The sequence below is a fragment of the Ambystoma mexicanum genome, chromosome 2q, assembly GCF_040938575.1.
Source record: "Ambystoma mexicanum isolate Mex_15411 chromosome 2q, UKY_AmexF1_1, whole genome shotgun sequence".
NCBI classification, from domain to species: domain Eukaryota; kingdom Metazoa; phylum Chordata; class Amphibia; order Caudata; family Ambystomatidae; genus Ambystoma; species Ambystoma mexicanum.
The window spans coordinates 764,371,087-764,393,290 of NC_090924.1; the positions used below are offsets into that span (position 1 = coordinate 764,371,087).

At 49.6% G+C, this 22,204-nt stretch overlaps 1 protein-coding gene across 2 annotated transcripts in view; it reads left to right on the forward strand.

Moving 5' to 3' along the window:
• The window catches only part of ZMYND11 (zinc finger MYND-type containing 11), a 1,608,641-nt gene that overhangs the window by 1,166,176 nt on the left and 420,261 nt on the right, over nucleotides 1-22,204 (forward strand). For both annotated transcript variants that reach the window (XM_069647993.1, XM_069647994.1), the window contains one exon: nucleotides 19,693-19,811. In XM_069647993.1, the coding sequence (XP_069504094.1) occupies nucleotides 19,693-19,811 (119 nt within the window). The remainder of the gene's footprint in view (nucleotides 1-19,692; nucleotides 19,812-22,204) is intronic.

Sequence of the window (22,204 nt, forward strand, 5' to 3'; positions counted from 1 at the left end):
CTCTGGACCAGTATCGCAGACCAAAATTACATAAACCTCTTAGAGGTACTAGCAATGCTCAAAGCCCTTCAAGCTTTCCAAGTGCAGCTGTCAGGTCAGACAGTCCAAATCCTCACAGAGAGCACCACTGCCATATTTTACATAAACAGGGACACACACTCTGTTAGGCAAGATTGTATGCAGTACCCTTTGGGTGCACTACAACAACCCTGACGTCCTGGCAATAGGAACCCAACCTTTGGTATAAGTCACTTAAACCACTGGTAAAGTGGTCCCTTACACAGGTTGGTAGCGTGTTGAGCATCTAGGCTGATCTCAAGAGGGGACAGTGTGAGCTGTAGGGGAATTGGACAGCGATTCACGGTGACAAGTATTCAAATAAACACTTACACACAAGCTTTCTTGAATAAACCATTATTAATTTATCAGTCAGTTAGAATAAGCCTTGTTTAGACGGGAGCAATATAAAAGCAACACACAAATACACTCCAAAACTACACACTCTTAGTTTCTAAATCAGCCAAGACCCTTTTGGGATGGCCCACAGTCACACCCTGCACCCGCAGGTGACTTCAATAGCTAGGGATCTGGGGACATTAATATTTTACTGATGCGTTTAGAACCTTCTTAAGAATTGGTCAAAACAAAAGGTTATTGGAACAAACAAGAGATCACAAATATTCTTAAGCAGGCAAATACTTTTGGATCCCCCAAGCAGAGTCATTCAGTATAACAGGTTTAGCCAAAGTCAATGGGCAAAAGTCTATATGAGTTGAAGCACTTCTGGTAGGTAAGTAGAAAAGTCTTTGCACAATGTTTTAGAAGTCTTTGAAGAAAAGAAGAATCAATGTAGGGCAACAAGCTGTTTAGGCTTGTGAGTAGTAGAAGATGCAAGCAACTCTACAATATGAGGTAAGTTCTCTCAGACTTTACAGTACCTTTGGATTGAAGAAAAAGTGCAGCAGATGACTCCTGTTCCTGTACAACTCTGCAGATCTCACTGTTCCTGGGCTTCAGTCGTGGGGACAAGAGGGAGGACTTCTGGGGACTCTTGCACTGCAACAGGACGGTCACTACTCGCAACCGGCAATCTTCAAATAAGTGGCACTTCAGTGTTTCAGCTCCTTGCGACTACCACAAATAGAAACACAGCGGTTTCTGGCTGTTCATATGGACTTTCCTTGCTTCTGGGGTCCCACACTCTGATGAGGGGGCTCGGGCTCGGTCAGTTCCGCTTCCTGGGAGTCTGGAGTATCTTCCTGGAGCTATTGGGCAACTTAAAAGCAACACACACAATCTGGTGTTCCTCTCCCTGGCTATTTGGTTTCCAGCAGCAACTCTGTGGAAATTCAACCATCTCTGAGAAGATATCCAGGTGGCTTACTTTGGAGTTGATTGGTCCCACCAACTCAATGGGTGAAGTCGTCCTTGCAGGGGCTTCTCTGTCGATATGAATTTGGAGTTTCAGCACAGCAGCAGGGCTTCACCGGGCAAACCAACGGTCCAGGAGTTGCAGCAGGCGTCCTTTTCAAGTTCTTCTTCGGTTCCTTCATCCACTGATTGACTCTGCCTTCCAAGCCAAAAGCCTTGCCTTTTATTCAGGTTTGTCTCATTCATTCCAGCCTAGCTGTCAGTCACCAAGAAGGGAGGCTGTCCTTGCCGGACAATCAGCCGGCCAATCACCATAGAGTGCTTTAGGGTCTCCTAGGAGACTAAGCACATGGAGTTTCGGGCTCCTCCCTCACTTCCTGCCCCGCCAGACACCCTGGAGCCAGAGGCGGGCCTCACTCCTGAATCCCATCAAAGGCAAAGCAAACAAAGGGACCAAACCTGGTTTGGCGCTCAGAGTAAATCTCAAGAAGGGCATTTCCACAAAGTGTCAAAAAAAGAAGACTTTTGACAAAAATTGCACCCTTGGTGCAGTTGCGAACGCAGCCCTTGGTAAATGCACACCACAGTAGTTAAAAGTAAACCACTGCCACCAGCCATTCAGTGAGGAAAGGGTAACATAAAAATGTTAAATTTGAAGCTAGACAAAAGGGGACACTAAGTAACGCCTCCAGCACTCTATTGTAAAATGGTGTGTGCTGGGTCTAGAAGTTACAAATGTAAGTAGAGTCATTTTCACTTTACTGCTCTGTGAAACGGTAGTTCATCCCAGAGAAGGTGTTTAAACCTTTGGGAAATCTGGAAGACTTCCCTGTGCCACTGCACTAAAGGTGCTGTGTCACACAATGTAAAAGATGATGCCTATGGAGTTTGTCAGATTCCAGAACCAAAAGTAACACAAAGTTCAAAAATCTCATTAAACTACATGAGAGTGTGGGAAAAAAGGGTCTCACTCTCACCAGGTTAAAAAAATCAAGTCCTCAAAATCCAGCAGAGTTGCTGGGGGTCTCTAAGGTGGAGGGAATTAGCACATTTCTGAGAATTCTCCCTAACACTCTCCAAGTCTGTCCAGGCTAGTATGAAAAATTTGGAAGTGGGCACTCAAGCGGAACAGGTCCCTAACGTCTCAACATGTTCCAGGGGAACTCGATTCTCTAGCGGACTCATTAAGCGGAGAATCCTCTACCCGAAGAGCATGCGTGGCAGCTCAGCAGAAACATCATAGACAATATTTTCTCCCTCTGGGGCTATCCTCCCTTAGACTTGTTCGCCACAACCCAAAACATACAATCCCCAGGCTTTGGATCCAGGTTCCCCCAACCTGTATCCAAGGGGAACGCCCTGTGGATGAACTGGTCAGGGAAATTTGCCTATGCTTTTCCCCCAACACAGCTACTGAACAGGATAGTGAACAAGATACACCAGGAACAAGTGACACTAATCTTAGTTGCTACTATGTGGGCGAGACAACCTTGGTTTCCGCGTCTGCACAAACTGGCGATGTGCGATCCAATCAAACTCCTGTGCCCTTTCAACATGCTCACCCAGCACAGGGGGCCAGCGTTACACCCTCATCCTCCATCCATGAACTTGGCAGTTTGGCTCCTGAAGTCTTAGTTTGTCCATTTAAAACAACCTCAAAGGTGTATGGAAATCCTCAAGGAGGCATGCAAACCAAACACCAGGCACTGTTATTGTAACAAATGGAAAAGATTTGTAATATGGTGCCAGTCAAAAAATGTAAGCCTGATCGAATGTTCTCCATCACACATTCTTGTAACGCTCACCTGGTTCCCACGGAGGCGCGGCGTCGAAGGCGCAGAACTCTGAAGATGGACAGGAAGGGCCCCTCTATTCTGGCTTCCCTGGCTCGTTGGATACCCTCCTGTGCGTGAAAAGGGAGTATTACCAACTGTGGAACAATGCTCAAGCCTCCCACTCCCTTCCAACCCTCCACGATACCTCCTCCACGATTCCCCGTGAAGCCTCACCTTAGGGTTTGGAAGGATGAGCTCTCCATCCTGCTTCTGATGCAGGGGCGCGTTGAAACCCAGTTACTTCACTGGATTGAGGATTGATGGGAGCTCAGGTAAGCTTGACTGTTCAGGTAAGGCGCTGTAAAAGTTCTGTTCAAAAGTTCAAGCTTAATAATAATGTTCGTTGTCTAATTGGAGCAAGCGCTAATGCTTATGTCTTTTTCCCCTTTGGGGCCGAGGTTCGGAGTGCCGGAGATATGGCGCCGACCCGAAGTGAAACAGTTCTGGATGAGCGCTCAGGTAATGTCTTTGCATTCGCTCATTCAATGTCTTTGTCTTTTTTCCCCATAGGGGCCGGGGTCCGGAGATGCCAGGAAGCGGCAGGACCCGAAATGCAGTGGGAATAATCCAACAGGTAAGACTTAAAAGGAAACTGAGCTTTCCTTATTCCTTTTCTCCCTCTCACCTTTGTTCTTGTCTTTTTTCCTCTAGGCGCCGGGGCGTAGCTGAATCCGGAAGATCGCTGCTGAAGATGGAAGCGCCTTGCAAAGGTGAGTAAAATGCAGCGCTGCAGCGATCGAAAGGAAATGCCTTTAAAATGATGTCTTCTCCAGCATGGGGTCTGGCATGGATTCACATGCTCATGAATATTCCCCGTCGTCAGGCTGGGAATCCTCGGTAAAGAAAAAACCAGTATCAGTTTCGTTTCTGATCTGTCTTTCGTAGTAATAACCAATCACTGGTCTCTGCGTCATACTGACCACAGCCAATGACTGCCCTCTACCTAAGCACCGCCTCTGGCAGCCATCTTCAGATTTTTACCGCACGTTCATGTGTTGGGATCCTCGTGCTATTGCTCTCGAGCGTTAGTGCTATTTTTTCGCGCTTTTTCACAAAAACTTCGATTCTTTCGGTCAAAAGAGCCTCAAGCTCCACCGATCCTACATCCGATCAACGGGGACCCGTGTCGGATTCATCTGTGCCCCTCAAGGGTGAAGATTTCGTCGAGCTACACTTCGGAGGACTCCAGAAGCTTCTCAGGCCCGGTCTCGGAGATGGCCCAGGAGAAGGGAAGCTCGACGCCCGGAAAGCTGTTCAGGGCCTGCCCTGGATGCCAGCTGCAGAACGTCTTCAAGGAGGACGAACACTCTTTCTGCCTTTACTGCCTTCATGGGGACAAGACGCACGTGGAGAAGCGAGAAGAAGAAGAAATCTGAGCGGTCTTCTAAGACCTTTGAGGGCGCCCCGGCGACGGGGGCCCAACATAAGGCCAAGCACCGCGAGTCCGCTGGCACCGGGAGCGCCGAACGGTCGGGCTCTACGGGCGCCAGGCAGGGCGCACCCTCCCCGGCACCATCAACCACGAGCCAACGCTCTGGGTCGGGTAAGAGGAAGGCCGAGCACCCGGCGAAGCTCCTGGAGAGACCCCGGTCGAGCTCTAAGGCAGAGGAGGAGCGTGGCAGTGCCCCCTCCCTCAAGGATAAGGCGGTGAGCGCACCTAAGGTGGTGAAGGCCTTGATCCATTCGACCAAGCCCTCTATCGAAACGGTCGCGGCGGCCCTGGCCCAGCCTGTGGAGGCTGCACCAGTGGTGGCGGCCTCGGGGCCCAGAATCTCCCTGCCTCCTCGGAGGGAGTCTTCTTTCGTGCCCATCGATAGGACCCCCGTGAAACCCTCCGTGGGGAAGAAGGGGGGGCAGGGCGTCGTCGTAGATTCGGCCTCAACCTCAGAAGAGGAACTGATCGAGGTCTTAAGCCACGGCCTAGGCGTGGAACAAGACCAGCCCGTCGGAATGGGCCCCGACGCAGGTGACGACGACGACATCGTCGAGGATACCGACGGGGCCCCTGCTCGCCCGTCGGATTCCCCTCTGCCAGCGCCGCAAGACAACTCAGCGGCCATTTTGTTGGCTATACAGTCCTTATGCTCCGAGATAAGGACGAGACTACCGTTACCGACGGAGGAACCTCTCCCGTCGGGGGATCCAGAACCGGGACCTTCTGGTGTTCCCCCTACCAAGAAAAGAAGGATTCATCCACCTCCTCCTTTTCAACCGTCGCGCCCCGTCCAGCCCTCCTCCCCGTCCACCCGAGGGGATGATACGGGGACTGACACGGCAGCGACGGGTACGGACGACGAGGCATACGACGAGGATTTTCCGTCGTCGCCTCCCACCAGGGCTTCTCCGCCCGACGAGATTGGATCGTTCCACTCAATGATCGCCAGGGCATCCGAGCTTTTCCAACTCTGCCCTGAGGAGAAGAAAAAGGAAGGCTTCCTTTACCAACGGCGCGAGACCAAGAGGAAGACGGTCCTCGCAGTGCCTCTGTTGGACGACATTTGGGATGAGGGCCTTTCCCTCCTCAAGAACCCTTCCACGACGCCAGCGAAAAGAGACCGGTACGAGAAAAAGTACCGGGTCCCGGACTCGGCCCCCCTATGCCTCCGGGCGCAGCCTACCCCGGACTCCGTCGTCTCCGCGGCAGCCAGGAAGAAAGCGGGGGGGGGTGCGGCCTCCACGTCGACTTCCCCGCCGGACGGCGAGGGAAAGAAATTGGATGCCATGGGACGCAGAGTCATCTCGTCGGCGGCGACGTCGATTAAAGCGGCCAACGCCTTGGCTATCGTGGCCCGCTACGACAGGGAACTCTGGTACAAGATAGCTCCCCTGCTGGATTTTCTGCCGGACGACAAGAGGGCGGAGGCCCTTGAGATCCTGCAGGAAGGTGAGGTGGCCTCGGACCACGCCATCACCGTGGCGACGGACATCGCCGACACTGGGTTCCGCCAGATGGGCAACGGCGTTTGCCTTCGACGTCGCGGATGGCTCAAGGCTACGGACTTTCGGCAGGACGTCCAGACCAGGGTCCTGGACATGCCCTTCGACGGGAACAACCTGTTTGGGAAGACAGTGGACGATTCCCTTCAGGCCATCAAGGCGGATACTGAGACGGCCCGGGCCCTTGGAGTACTGCAGCAACGGCGGACGCCCTTTCGGAGCGGCGGAGGCAAGGGCGCCTCCAAAGGTTCCGGCGGCGGTTTCGCTTCCTACCGTCAAGCGGCCCGCTCGTCGTCGCAAGAGGCCTACAGAGGACGAGGCAAGTCTGGCGGACCCCGCCGTCGTCGCCAAGGAGGCCAAGGCGGCAAGGCCGCGTCCAAGCAGGATTGAACCGGCCGTGGGGTCGGGCCCCCACCGAAGCACCCCGGTGGGAGGCCGGCTGGCGGGCTTCGTCAGCGTGTGGGAGTCCATCTCCACCGACCGTTGGGTGCTGGACGCCCTGGCCCGGGGCCACGCGCTCGAGTTTCAAAGAAGGTGCCCGCGCGTCCCCCCCGTGGCCAGGAAAGAACTTCACGTCCCTCAACTTCTCCTCTGGACCTGCGACGCCTGAACAAGTTCATCAAGGCGCAGAAGTTCCGGATGGTCACCCTCCAGCACGTCCTGGGTCAGCTGGAGGAAGGAGACTTCCTATCGTCGCTGGATTTGGAGGATGCCTACTTCCACATTCCCATCCTAAAGGGGCACCGAAAATTCCTCAGATTCGTGGTCCAAGGGCGTCATTACCAGTTCAAAGCCCTTCCCTTCGGACTGCGGTCGGCACCCAGGGTTTTCACCAAGTGCCTCGCACCGGTGGCGGCGCAGCTGCGCCGCGAGGGGATTCACGTCTACCCCTACCTGGACGACTGGCTCATCCGCGCCAAGACGAGGGAGCTCGCCGTGGTCCACACGGCAAGGACCGTCCAACTCCTCACGGACCTGGGATTCTCCGTGAACTACGCCAAATCCCACCTGGTGCCCGCGCAAGTCGCACTGTTTCTGGGAGCGAGGCTCGACACAGTGTCCCTTCTGGCCTCCCCGTCGGAGGAGAGGACCAGGACCATCCTGGGCAAGGTGCAACGGATGTTGGTGGCCGACGCGGCCAAGGTGAGGTCCATCAAGTCCCTCCTCGGGATGATGTCTTCCTGCATCTACCTCATTCCCATGTGCAGGCTCCGGATGCGCCCGTTGCAAGAGTTCCTGGATGCGCGCTGGATCCAGACGACGGGCAGCTTCGAGGAAAGGATCAAGCTCGACGAGAGTTTCCGACGAGCGATACGGTGGTGGGGCACCCGCGCGCATCTGACGGCGGGCATGGACTTCCAGACCCCAGCCCACCAGGTGACTGTGACCACGGATGCCTCCCTAGAAGGGTGGGGAGCGCACACCGAAAATCTGCACGCAAGGGGACTCTGGCTCCCGACGGAGAAGTCCCTGCATATCAACGTCCTGGAGCTCCGTGCAGTGTTTTGGGCCCTCAGGTCCTTCCTTCCGTCCCTCAAGGGCAAGGTGGTGAGGATCTTCACCGACAACACCACCACCATGTTCTATATCAGGAAACAGGGCGGAACCAGGTCCCCAGCGCTGTCCAAGGAGGCGCAGGACCTGTGGCATTGGGCCGTCGCCCAAGGGATTCTTCTGGTGCCGTTTCATCTGGCAGGGATAAAAAACACCATCGCCGACTCACTCAGCAGGGAGCTGCGCTCGTGCCACGAGTGGGAACTACGGCAGGATCTGGTGGATCGCCTCTTCCGACGGTGGGGCACACCCCAGATCGACCTGTTCGCGACGGCGACGAACACCAAGTGCCGGAGGTTCGCCAGCAGGTTTCCCCAGACGAGGAGCATGGGCGATGCTTTCTCGTTCCCCTGGGAGGGCCTGTTCCTCTACGCGTTCCCTCCCTTGCCTCTGCTAATCCGGCTCGTCAACCAGCTCAAGAGGTCACGGTGCAGGATGATCCTCGTCGCACCTGCGTGGCCGAGGCAGATATGGTTCCCGGACCTTCTGGACTTGTCGGCGTCCCCGCCAATCAAGCTGCCGGCGGACGCGGATCTACTCTCCAGGGAAGGAGGCGCCATCCTCCACCACGACCCGAAGTCGCTGAACTTGCAGGCCTGGCTCCTGCAGCGCTAGAGTTTGGAGGATACGACATACCGGCCGATTGCAGAGAGGTTCTTGCAAAGGCCAGGGCGTCCTCGACTCTTAAATGCTACGGACACAAATGGAAGAGGTTCTCTGTCTGGTGCCACGCACAGAAGATTAACCCTCTACGGATTACGGCTCCCCAAGTGCTGCCGTACCTGCTGACGCTGGCCAAAGCTGGTCTGGCACACGCGTCCATCAAGATTCATCTTGCTGCGATCTCCCGATACACCAGAACCACGGGCCGGACGTCCTTGTGGTCTCATCGTCTGGTGAAAGAGTTCATGAAGGGACTGTTCAGATCGTTCCCGCCGGTGAAGGCTCCGGCCCCGGCGTGGGAGCTCAACGTGGTGCTGACCAAGCTCATGGGACCTCCGTTCGAGCCTCTGCACTCGGCCCCGTTGAAGTTTCTATCGTGGAAAACAGCTTTTCGCGTGGCCATCACCTCCGCACGACGAGTGGGAGAGATCCAGGCCCTTTCCTGCAAGGCCCCGTACTTGACTTTCCACGACACGAGGGTAGTGCTCAGGACGCACCCCTCCTTCATGCCCAAGGTACCGTCGGACTTTCATCTCAACGAACCCTTGGTGTTACCTGTGTTCTTCCCGTCGCCTTCGTCGCCGGCTGAGAGGACTTTGCACTCGCTGGATGTAGCTAGAGCGCTGAAGTTCTACGTGGACCGCACGAAAGGTTTTCGGAAGACGTCACAACTCTTTGTGAACTTTGGACCTGTCAATCAGGGGAAGGCTCTCTCGAAGGCTTCCATCTCCAGATGGCTCTCCGGCTGTATCATGTACTGTCACCGGTTGGCAAACCGACCGCTGCCTGGCCGTCCGAGAGCCCATTCCACCAGAGCGATCGCAGCTACCACGGCGTTCCTATCTGGTGTGCCCCTGCTGGACATATGCAGGGCTGCTACGTGGAGGTCGACGCACACCTTCACGAAATTCTACTGCGTCGACCGGGATTCCAGGGAGGAGTCCAGGGTCGGCCAAGCAGTGCTGCGCAACCTGTTCGCCTGAGGTGAGCCTGGTGAGGAGGTAAGATGCTTAATGTTGAGTTTATGTGATGCTTAATGTTGAGCCTTTGCCACCTCCCGTGGTTGTGCATGTGTGTACTGCTATATATTCTTTATTCATGAGCATGTGAATCCATGCCAGACCCCATGCTGGAGAAGGAACAAGTTACTTACCTGTAACTGTTGTTCTCCAGCATGGGTCTGGCATGGATTCACATGCGAACCCTCCCGCCTACCCCTCTGCGGCTCTTCACTTGGTCATACTGCCACTTCACGTGCTTCCAAATCTGAAGATGGCTGCCAGAGGCGGTGCTTAGGTAGAGGGCAGTCATTGGCTGTGGTCAGTATGACGCAGAGACCAGTGATTGGTTATTACTACGAAAGACAGATCAGAAACGAAACTGATACTGGTTTTTTCTTTACCGAGGATTCCCAGCCTGACGACGGGGAATATTCATGAGCATGTGAATCCATGCCAGACCCATGCTGGAGAACAACAGTTACAGGTAAGTAACTTGTTCCTTCCTTTTCAGGGCCGTTGGAGAAATGACTCCGGGATGCATATTTAGCAGGTAAGGGCTTTTCTTCTCCTATTCTCTTCCTTTCTCCCCTTGCAGGTGTTCCAGGGTGCTGGCAAGCGTGGCTGAAGTCAGGATGCAGGAGCTGACACGGTGAGCGTCCAGCTGCTAGGTGCAGAACAACGCGAAGCATGTGTGGCTGTTCGGGTGGGGTTTAAATAGTCTTGGAAGAAGTTCCTGGTATGTATCCTTCCACCAATCAGGTATGTATCCTTCCCCGACCACACCCGGGTGGTGAAGTAGTCCTACAGGTTAAGTAGTCCCATTGAGGCCTCAAGAGGGCCTGGATGAAGCAGCAAGGTCTGCATCAGGTAAGTGTGCACCCAAGCACTTAAACACATATCCTCTTCTATGAGCCTGGCGCCTAAGGCGCCAGGACTGGGGTCCGCTATGAGCCTGGCGCCTAAGGCGCCAGGACTGAGTCCAAAGGGCCCTGACTTGGGCCCGCTGAGACTTCCCTGGGGAAAATTATGTCTGCCTCTGGGGTTGCTGGGCCCGGCCTGGCTCCTTAGAGGTAGGCATCATGACAGTACCGCCCCTCAAGGCCCCTCCCAAGGTCTTTTCCTCCGGGGGTTTTGGTTTGTGCGGGAATCTTCGATGGAATCTTTGAATTAATCGTGGTGCGTGAACATAGTTACTGGGTTCCCAAGATCTTTCCTGAGGTCCATATCCTTTCCAATCAACAAGATAGAAGAGTTTCGACTTAACTATCTTGGAATCTAAAATGTCTTTCACTTCGAATTCTAATTCTCCATCAATTTGGACAGGGCCTGGGGGCTCAGACAGTCTGGTTCCAGGTTGTACTAGGTGTTTTAGAAGAGATGCGTGAAAAACGGGATGAATCCGCATGTTGGATGGTAAATCGAGTTTAAAGGCCACTGGGTTGATAATAGTTTTGATGGGGTAAGGCCCAATGAATCTGGGATTAAAAGTTCGCTGACCCTTGAGGGGTAGATGTTTAGTTGCTAGCCATACCTGATCTCCTACTTGGTAAGGAGGAGTTTTACTTCGGTGCAAATCAGCGTTTTCTTTATACTTTTTCTTGGCTTGCTGTAAGTGGGTTGTAGCTTCTTTGAAGGCTTGGGTTATTGTGGAATGTAGGTGATTTACTGCAGGCATCTCCAGGGTCAGAGGTGGATCTAGGTCAGAGGTCCGAGGATGGTGACCATACAGGGTATAAAAAGGAGTCTGTCCGGTTCCAGAATGCACTGAATTGTTGTATGCATATTCTGCAATCCAAAGGATGTCCTTCCAATTCAACTCGGATTGGTGTAACATGCACCGCAGATATTGCTCGAGAGTCTGATTGGTTCTCTCGGTTTGTCCGTCGGTCTGGGGGTGGTGGCTGGTGGATATACCGCACGTCTATTTGTGCTAGTTGGCAACATTTCTTCCAAAAGTGGGAGATAAATTGACTTCCACGGTCTGAGACTAATATGGAAGGGAAACCATGTAACCGCACTATATTTTCCATAAATTCCTTGGCCAAGGTGGAAGCTGACGGCAATCCTTTTAAAGGGATAAAATGGGCCATTTTGGAGAATAGATCCACTATTACGAGAATCGTGTTGTAACCACCACAAGGAGGCAGGTCAGTTATAAAGTCCATTGACAAGGTGTGCCAAGGTGCTGGTGGAATGTCCAAAGGTTGAAGTAGGCCGGCTGGCCTTTTCTTTTGACTCTTATTTTGGGCACAGATTCCGCAAGACAACACAAATGACTTTGTCTTTTCTCCAAGAAGGCCACCAGAAGTGGCGTTTGATTTTTTCTTCTGTTTTCGCGATACCGGGGTGTCCTTCCATTAATGATTCATGATGACGGGTAATGACAAGTTCCTGCAATTCTTTACTTGGCAGAAATAACCGCTCTTGGAAGTAGGGTAAATCATCCTTAACGGTGTAGTGAGGACTCTTTTGACTCCATTCCAGTAAGGCAGAAGAGTGAAAAAGCTGTTTTACTTGAGCTTGGATGTCCTCAATGGTTTGCAATGAAGTCAAGCCCAGAATTCTTTGTTCCGGTATGATTGGCACAGGTTCTAAACTCGAATTGGGTTCTTCCATGCCTATCCGGGATAAGGCATCTGCCTTACCATTCTTGCAGCCAGGGCTATAGATAATTACAAAATCAAATTCCGCAAAGAATAAAGCCCATCGGAGTTGTCGCGAAGATTGAGCTTTGGCCGTCTTTAAATACTGCAAATTTTTGTGGTCCGTAATTACGGTGATGGTGTGTCTTGCACCGAGAAGATAGTGACGCCAAGCCTTGAAAGCTGATTTAATAGCCAGTAGTTCTTTGTTGGTAATTGCGTAATTGAGTTCAGGTGGAGAGAATTTTCTGGACCAAAAGGCTACAGGGTGTAGTTGGTTAGTTTCTGGGTCTCTTTGCGACAGGACAGCTCCCATGGCCGAACTGGATGCATCGGTTTCCACAATGTAAGGGAGATCTGGGCGCGGGTGCTTCAATACAGGTGCAGAGGTGAATTTGGTTTTCAGGTCCTGAAAGGCTTGTTCAGCCTCAAGAGTCCATTCAAACCGTTTGTTTTTCTTTAGGAGAGCTGTGATGGGTTGAACAGTTCGAGAAAATTCCGGGATGAACCTTCGATAGAAATTGGCAAAGCCAAGCATGCTTTGCACTCCCTTCACAGAGCTAGGAGATGGCCATTTGAGAATGGCGTCCACTTTCCGCGAGTCCATTCGGATTCCTTGAGGTGTCAGGATGAATCCGGGAAACTCCACTTCTGTGGTATGAAAAATGCATTTTTCGAGCTTAGCAAATAATTTGTGCTGGCGCAATTTCTCAAGAACTGCCCTAACATGGTTTCTGTGATCAGATTCTGAGGAGGAATACACCAGGATGTCGTCAATATAAACGATGACACAAACATCGATAAGTTCCCGAGGAACATCATTCATGAAGTACTGAAAGGCGGCAGGTGCGTTGCACAAACCGAAGGGCATTACTTGATATTCGAAGAGCCCAAATTTGGTGCGGAATGCAGTCTTCCACTCGTCGCCCTCTTTTATACGTACCAGGTGGTAAGCTCCTCGGAGATCTAGCTTGGTGTACACACGAGCATCTTTTACTTGGTCGATAAGCTCAGGTATCAGGGGCAAAGGGTAACGATTCTTAATCGTTTTCTGAATTAGGGCGCGGTAGTCAATACAGGCCCTAAGGTCTCCTTCCTTTTTAGGTACGAAGAACAAAGCGGAAGAGACTGGTGACTTTGATGGGCGAATGAAACCATTGGCCAGGTATTGATCCAAATACTGGCGCAAATGCAGGTTCTCAGGTTCAGTAAGAGCATAAATCCTACTACAAGGTAGTTGTGCATTGGGTACCAAGTCGATTTGGCAATCGTAAGATCGATGGGGAGGTAAGGTGTTAGCCTGCTCTTTCTGAAAAACGTCTTGGAATTCTTGGTATTCAGATGGTAGCTGTACAGGGGTGGAAGTTACAGAGGCTAGACCCATAGCTGGATTCCTTGGGTAACAGGTTGGTTCACAATCAGGAAAAGTTATCTTCTTTGCTCGCCATTCTATTCTCGGATTATGTGTTTCTAACCAAGGGATTCCAAGAAGTACTTGAAATTGTGGGGCCTTGATCACATCAAACATGATTGCTTCCCGATGTCCGTCCTGACCCACCAGAGTGATTTCAACTGTGGAATGCGTTACAGGCCCTGAGGCTATTTCGGTTCCATCAACTGTAGTAATTACATCTTGGGTTACTTTCGGGCGGAGAGGAAGCTTAATCCTGGAAGCCAATTCACGGTCTATGTAATTTCCAATAGCTCCACTGTCTATGTATGCTTTTATAGCATGCAACTGCTGAGGCTGTTTTGGGTTCACAAGCACCATTGGCATGACAAAATGCGAGGTCAAAGAGTTTGTTTTCAAGCTCGGCAAGCAGACCCCTACGCTTGTCGGGCTAGGTCGTTTCCCGAACCAGGTGTCAATAACTCGTTATCAGTGGCTCCAACCACCTTCTTGGGTGGTTTAACTGGACAACTTTGAAGAAAGTGATCGGAAGTTCCGCAATACAGACAAAGTTGCATTTGTCGCCTTCTCTCTCGTTCCTTCTGCGTTAATGGTCCTTTAACACTGCCAATTTGCATAGGTTCGGAAACGTCAGTACTCTTGGAGTTAAGGTGGGTCTTGATAGGTACTCTGGTTTCATACTTGAGCCGATCTGCTTTTCTATTTTGAAGTCTGTGATCAAGTTGAACCACTAAGTCTATGTAGTCTGCGCAGGCCTGGGGTGGATCTACTATCTGAGCTATAACATCTTTAAGCTCTCCGTGCAGGCCTCGATGAAACAATGTGATCCTTTTATTTTCAGGCCATCCGGTTTCCACAAGTAGTCTATTAAAGGTGGCGATATAGGACAAAAGATCCTGATTACCTTGTCGTAAGGATAGCAGTTCGTTGTCAAGGGCCTGTCCCTGCGAGTGTCGAGCGAACAATCTTTCCATGCTGGCCTGGAAGCCCTGGAAATCCCGGAGAATGGGATCATCCTGATTTACCAATGGAATAGACCAATCGGCAGCACAGCCACTGAGGTAAGATAGTACAAAGGCTACTTTGGTCTGGTCGTTGGGGAAGGCCCCGAGCCTGCATAAAAAGTGTAAACGGCATTGGTTCATAAAAACGGCATATTTCTTGGGATCCCCCGCAAAACGTTCCGGCGGGGCCAAAGGCATGTGTCCAGGTAGATTGATTTGTACCGGGTTATTCAAACTCATTGTTGTAGAAATATCTCCGGAAACAGGTAAAGGAGTGTGCTCTGCCTGGCCCTGCAATAACCTTTTGGCCAGATCATCAGTTCTTTCCTTGGATAGGATTAGTTCCCTTCTGAGAGCATTAGTCTCCTGGCGGGCTGAGTGCACTTCTGCCCGTAATTCCCCTAAAAGATGGGCCAGCTGATCTGTCTCGGAAGTCTCCATAGCGCCCAGGTGGGAAATTGTGGTAAGGCTTTGCGTTCTGTAATGTTCACCTGGTTCCCACGGAGGCGCGGCGTCCAAGGCGCAGAACTCTGAAGATGGACAGGAAGGGCCCCTCTATTCTGGCTATCCTGGCTCGTTGGATACCCTCCTGTGCGTGAAAAGGGAGTATTACCAACTGTGGAACAATGCTCAAGCCTCCCACTCCCTTCCAACCCTCCACGATACCTCCTCCACGATTCCCCGTGAAGCCTCACCTTAGGGTTTGGAAGGATGAGCTCTCCATCCTGCTTCTGATGCAGGGGCGCGTTGAAACCCAGTTACTTCACTGGATTGAGGATTGATGGGAGTTCAGGTAAGCTTGACTGTTCAGGTAAGGCGCTGTAAAAGTTCTGTTCAAAAGTTCAAGCTTAATAATAATGTTCGTTGTCTAATTGCAGCAAGCGCTAATGCTTATGTCTTTTTCCCCTTAGGGGCCGAGGTTCGGAGTGCCGGAGATATGGCGCCGACCCGAAGTGAAACAGTTCTGGATGAGCGCTCAGGTAATGTCTTTGCATTCGCTCATTCAATGTCTTTGTCTTTTTTCCCCATAGGGGCCGGGGTCCGGAGATGCCAGGAAGCGGCAGGACCCGAAATGCAGTGGGAATAATCCAACAGGTAAGACTTAAAAGGAAACTGAGCTTTCCTTATTCCTTTTCTCCCTCTTACCTTTGTTCTTGTCTTTTTTCCTCTAGGCGCCGTGGCGTAGCTGAATCCGGAAGATCGTTGCTGAAGATGGAAGCGCCTTGCAAAGGTGAGTAAAATGCAGCGCTGCAGCGATCGAAACGAAATGCCTTTAAAATGATGTCTTCCTTTTCAGGGCCGTTGGAGAAATGACTCCGGGATGCAGATTTAGCAGGTAAGGGCTTTTCTTCTCCTATTCTCTTCCTTTCTCCCCTTGCAGGTGTTCCAGGGTGCTGGCAGGCGTGGCTGAAGTCAGGATGCAGGAGCTGACACGGTGAGCGTCCAGCTGCTAGGTGCAGAACAACGCGAAGCATGTGTGGCTGTTCGGGTGGGGTTTAAATAGCCTTGGAAGAAGTTCCTGGTATGTATCCTTCCACCAATCAGGTATGTATCCTTCCCCGACCACACCCGGTTGGTGAAGTAGTCCTACAGGTTAAGTAGTCCCATTCAGGCCTCAAGAGGGCCTGGATGAAGCAGCAAGGTCTGCATCAGGTAAGTGTGCACCCAAGCACTTAAACACATATCCTCTTCTATGAGCCTGGCGCCTAAGGCGCCAGGACTGGGGTCCGCTATGAGCCTGGCGCCTAAGGCGCCAGGACTGAGTCCAAAGGGCCCTGACTTGGGCCCGCTGAGACTTCCCTGGGGAAAATGATGTCTGCCTCTGGGGTTGCTGGGCCCGGCCTGGCTCCTTAGAGGTAGGCATCATGACAATTCTTCATTACATGATCCACTTACTAGACTCCGGTCTAGTATTCAACTCCATCAAGGTTCACCTAGAAGCTCTATCCGCATACACCACTTCTCAAAGCAAGGTGTCCTGGTGGAAAGTCCCTGTCATTAAGGCATTCATGGAAGGAGTAAAAAGGCTTTACCCCCACCCTATCTCAAACCAAGCTGCCAGGATGGGATCTTAATGTGGTACTCGCAAAGCTCATAGGTCCCCCTTTTGAGCCTATGCACAAATTCAGCCTTACACACCTAAAATACAAAATGCCTTTTCTGGTGGCCATCTCCTCCATAGGAAGAGTCAGTGAATTAAATGTTTTGTCAGTGCAAGACCCATTCTTTGTTGCCCACAAAGACAAGTTGGTACTAAGAACACACCACAGGTTCTCACCTAAGTTCATATCCAAGTTCCATGTCAACTTTCAAAACCCTTCAAGCTCAGCGGAGAAAAACCTCCATACACTAGATGTAAGGAGAGCGGTTCTTTACTATGTAAACAAAACAAGACTGCTACGAAAAACCGACCAACTGTTTATCTCCATAGCTTCTGGCAGACAAGGGGATCACGTTTCAAAAAACGCCATCTCCTGATGGATAGTGAAATGCATACAGCTCAGCTACTCTCTATCAAACAAACCTCTGCCTTGCACACCAAAAGCTCACTCTACCAGGGGTACAGGAGCTACTTTGGCCTTCATTGCAAGCGTCCCGCTGGACGCCATTTGCAAAGCAGCTACATGGAGCACTAGTCATACTTTTACTCCCCACTACTGCATTGACCCACACTCTAAGGCAGATTTGCAGGTGGGACAAGCAGTACTAAAACATCTATTTGCTGCTGTACCTTCTCATAAGCCACCACCTTCTCCAGACACTGCTCGCTAATCTGTGCATAGTACGTGATCCAAGCAGATCCACAAGCCACAGAAGTGCTACATTACTCACTGTAATCATATTTCTGATGCTTCTATCTGCTTAGATTCACATGCACCCACCCTTCCTCCCCTGTGGAGTAGACGGTACATGGACGTTTTCTGGCGTTATCTTTTCTTAACTGCTTTTTTACATCTGTACTCATGCCACCTCATGTTAGAAACTAAACAATCTTTGGGACCTCAATGCGTGAAGGACCATGACTACGGTGGACGTCACCCTAGGGATCATATTACTGGCACGCCTTGTCGACGTCCCTTTTTGAGTTTCGAACAACCAAAAATGTAATACTCTGCAGCTACCACTAGATGTCGGCATATGCATAGCATTTGAATTTAAGCAGATACAAGCATCAGAAATACGATTACAGTGAGTAATGTATCATATATATATTGCTCACAGACACGTTCATAGTCTTTTGACTGCTTGGTATTCTATTCAAGCATGTTAATCTATGAAAGATCCAATGCTGGAGAAGTCTTGGTTACCTGTAACTGTAATTCTCCAGCATTGGTATCTTACATAGGTTCACATGCGCCTGGCCTGTCCTCCTCCCCTGGGGAGTGGCTGCTCCGTATCCAGTCAGTCATCACAGTCCGCCTACATGGATCAAAATCTCAAGATGGCTCAATGGGATGGAGCTTAAGCCCTCCACTTCATTGGTTAGGGTCTAAAAGAACCAAATGAGGTGGAGGGACTGCACAATTGAAGGGATTCACAGGCCCTATGGGGCTTGCTGTATAGCATTTTCCTATAGGGAAACATTTAAGTATCACATTATTTAAATAAAAGCATGTGGATCTATGAAAGATACCAATGCTGGAGAAATACAGTTTCAGGTAAGTAACAAAGACTTACCAGTATCTGTGTTGTTTTTACCTAATGTTGCTCTAGTTACTCTTAACTACTTACCTGTATTAATCTAAAGTCTACTATTGCTTTGAGTAATGCTTAAAGGTCTTACTGTATAAATGTGGATATGTTTACTTAACTGTGATTCTAGAATTGTGTTAGTTGTCTTAGTATTTATAGTAAATAACCATATATTTATAAATGTACTGTGTTGAAGTGTACTGTTGACTATAGGTGTACCCTGAGTTCTTTGTCCTTGCCTATAGCCCTTCTCCCTCCTAGACTTAGCCTGGCTGCTCGTCCATAGCTACCACACATTTTGGGTAGTTCAGGCCAAACCTAAGAATTGGAGCTTTGTACACCTAAGGTGAGTCTTCTCTAGTCCTGCCCTAGGTGGACTTTAGTAAAACTTCCTAGCATGCACCTTTTTAACAGTTATCAGCGCGGGTCACAAGGTTGATAATAGCCTGCTTGGTGGGTTATATTGGCTGCTAACTGTGCTGTGTGCCCTTTTTAAGGGTCTTGACTTGAAGTCTACTGCCTGGTTATTACTGGCTAGTACAGCCCAACACACATTTAATCATCACCTAGACGGCTGTTCCTGTTTTGCCGCTCTGTACCTCTCGCTGCCTCTGGCGACCCGACTACCGTTTCTCTGTCTAGGCCCTCAGGCATGGCCTTACAGTAGGGAGATGCAATACTCCGCGATTTCCAGTAGACGTCGGACTATATGCACAGCGTGTGAATCTAAGCAGATACAAGCACCTGAAATATGATTACAGTGAATAATGGATGTCATACAATCTGGTTGTGACAAACACAAGAAATTCTTAACTAATCAGCCACAGAACTCACAATTTCTGCAAACTATAGTAACAGTCCTCCACTTATATTCCCTATAAAAGGCAGTCCTTTGAAACTAGATTGATGCCAGTTTGGAATTGGTTGGTAAAGGTTTTTATTACAGGTCAGTAGATATCTAATTTGAACCTTTCTAACTTCAGAAAGGCTATTGAGATTTGGGTGGGTCAATAAGGGCACCCCAATAAGTGTTGAAACTCTGACGAAAGTCTTCACTATGCCTATACGACGAAGCATTTTAACATTGCAATGGCATTGTATTGCACGTGTGTTGGAATTCTTTTCTTGCTGTTGATTTTCGTTTGTCATATTGTTTGGCTTAATTGGATTTTGAGTTGCACATACTTTTTTCCTGTGAATGTGAGACCAGCTGTTCCGTGAGTAGCAGTGTTATAAGAATGCTCAGAAATATTAAAGTATCTGCAGGTATTTGCTTCAAAATGTGTAGGATGTGTTTGACAATTAAATGTTGAAATTAGTAGAATAAGACATAATGAATTTGTCAATTATTTGGGTTTCTCCACAGATGAAACTGGCAGCAATATTATGTGTATTGATAAATTTAATCAGATTGTGGGTTACACGTTGTGTCTGAGTACACTTCATATTGCAGAAGGATTGTTGTGAAAATGTAAATTCGACAGATGAATACTACCTTAATTATTGTGAAAATTTGTCATGTCACCTAGATTTTTGAAGATGATCACTTTACAATGATAATTTTTACGCTTCTGCTTACAGACGCCAAACCATGAGTTAGTGTGGGCCAAAATGAAAGGTTTTGGTTTCTGGCCTGCAAAAATTATGAAAAAGGAAGAAAATCAAGTTGATGTGCGCTTCTTTGGCCACCATCATCAGAGGTAATGCACTGAAACATTACATTGGTTTTCAGCATAAAGCAGCCCTGTATGCTTCCCTAACTGTTAGAAAAACAGAGGCAACTGACATGCTTAGTTAATAAAGTGTACAAAAGATTGTGCTTGTTTGCACCATTTGCAAATTGTCCAAATGCACTGTTGCATACTCTTCATGTTACATTTCTATTTTTTATGGTCTCAGTTTTTGGCAAAAGTTTTTTTTTTGCGTGACTTCCCCGGTTTCCATAAAGCGCGTCTTCTTTCGCATTAAAAGAATTGAACTATTCTATAATTGCATTATAAAATAATTTGTGTTCAGTAATAGTTTGCTGTTCTTACTTTAACTCTTCAATTGTTGTACAAAGATACCTCATAGATGAATTGCAATACTTCACTGTTCTCAGCTTGTTCCCTTTCTTTTTCCAGTACCATCAAGTGCACAATATCCTCTCCATACTGTCATGGAAGGCGTGGCTGTGGCTCTTTGGCAGAACTAGTTGCAACTATATGGCTTTTGCTAGATTTCTTGTTGAAATGAAAACGTCTCTCTCAAATGTCAGTTTTTCCCTATTAACTCCAATATAGCTCAGAAGTAAAGTTTACTTAAATGCAACAGTTACACTCTTGGATCCTGGCGTTCTTCTATAACCAACAGTCATGATGAATTTCCAAAATTTGCCCTGGGGAGGATTATGTGAGGCCACCCTATTATGGTGACCAGGGATGTTAGGGAGAATACTCTGTTAAGGCTAATTTCCCAAACCTAGTGAGTCCCCCAGCAGCTTTGCTGGATTTCTGGGGTTTATTTTGTTCTCCTGCTAAGAGTGAGACTCTTTTTCTCCCACTCTTGGGCATGATTTGAGTATGTCCTTTGACTGTAAATATGTTTTATGTTTTATGGGCTATGGGGTCTTTTACTCCATAGGGCTTCATGTGTTTTTGGTATGTGTGTTACACAGCACCCTCAGTGCAGTAACACTGGGGTGTCATAGTGACCCCCAAAAATAGACTCCATACCCTGGGACTGACTACTGTCTCCCAGGGCATGTAAAGTCACCATTGGCTTTACTAGTCTCATATTGTGAACAGAACCAGTACAAACCATCATATTGTGGAAGTACTGGTAGGGGTAATTCGATTGCCCCTGGGTCTGTTTTCTAAGGGGGCACTGTCCAGTCCCCCCTTGTGGAGTTTCTGGCTGGTGGCAGTGGATACCACGCGAAATATTCCACCAGAATATTTCCTATGGGATTTTCCCATTGTTTTTAAACACACCACTTATTGGTGCAATGTTAAAGATACCGCCAGGTTATTTATTTAATATTTATTCCCCGTTTGGGTTTTTTGCCAGGACTCGTTTTTAAAATGGCTTTTGTGTTCGCCTCTGAAACTCTAACCCAAGTCGAGCCCTTTGTTACACTTTTTGGCGGGCTTCTCCACAGAAGCCCTCTAAATGGTGCCCCTCTGTCTGGGGTCTACAGGATGTGTGGGAGGGGGATTAGGCTCCCTGGTCTGAGTTGCCTTGGCAACTCAAGTCACACTCTTGTGTGATTGGCCCAGTGGTGAGCTGCCCGGCTCACCACTTGGCATGTTTGAGTGACAGCTAGGCTGTTGAATTTGGGTTTTTCTGCATAAAAGCAGGGCTTTGGGGACTGGAACTTCAGAAGTCGCCACAGGACCTAAAGAATCCGAAGAGGGGACAAGCTGAGCCATCTACAAACGACGACACCACCGGTGGAGCCCTGCTGTACAAACTCACCACTTCCCCGACGACAGAGGAGATCTTCTTCCAGGAGAGTCTTCTTCCCTTTGAGCTGGTGGGACTAACCAGTTCGCCTTTTTCGCCTTCCTGAACGTCTCGTGGTCGAATCGCCCGTGCCAAGCACCCCGGCGGCCGGATAGCCACAGTTCACCACTACCTCGAATAAAAGGGTCGTACCTTTTAATCGAGAACTCCGCAGCTGGTTTCTTCCATGGCAGTGCAACGACCTCCAGCTTTTCTCCTCGTCAAGATCATCCCCTCCCCTGGACGAAGCCACGACTTGCACCCGCTGCCAGGAACAACTGCCCCGCTGGAGCTTTCTCACCATTTCAGGTATTGTGTCCCGCCTGGTCTCCCTTGCAACAGATTGTCCAAGGTGTCCCGTAAATCCTTGACTCTCTAACTGGGTTGACCTCAGACCTGCTAACTTTGCCTTTCTGAACTGATCCAAACTCTTTTTGACTTTCCTGCAAAGACTTTGAGTGCATTTCCACTGTGTGATCTTGGGCACATTCCGCCTTGCTCTCTCCAAGAGTGGGCCTGGCCTATGAACTTTTTGCTCTACAGTAGACACTGCCTTTCTTGACTGGCTGTGGTTTCTTAAAAGTGTGGGTACTGTGTTATTTTCCTACTC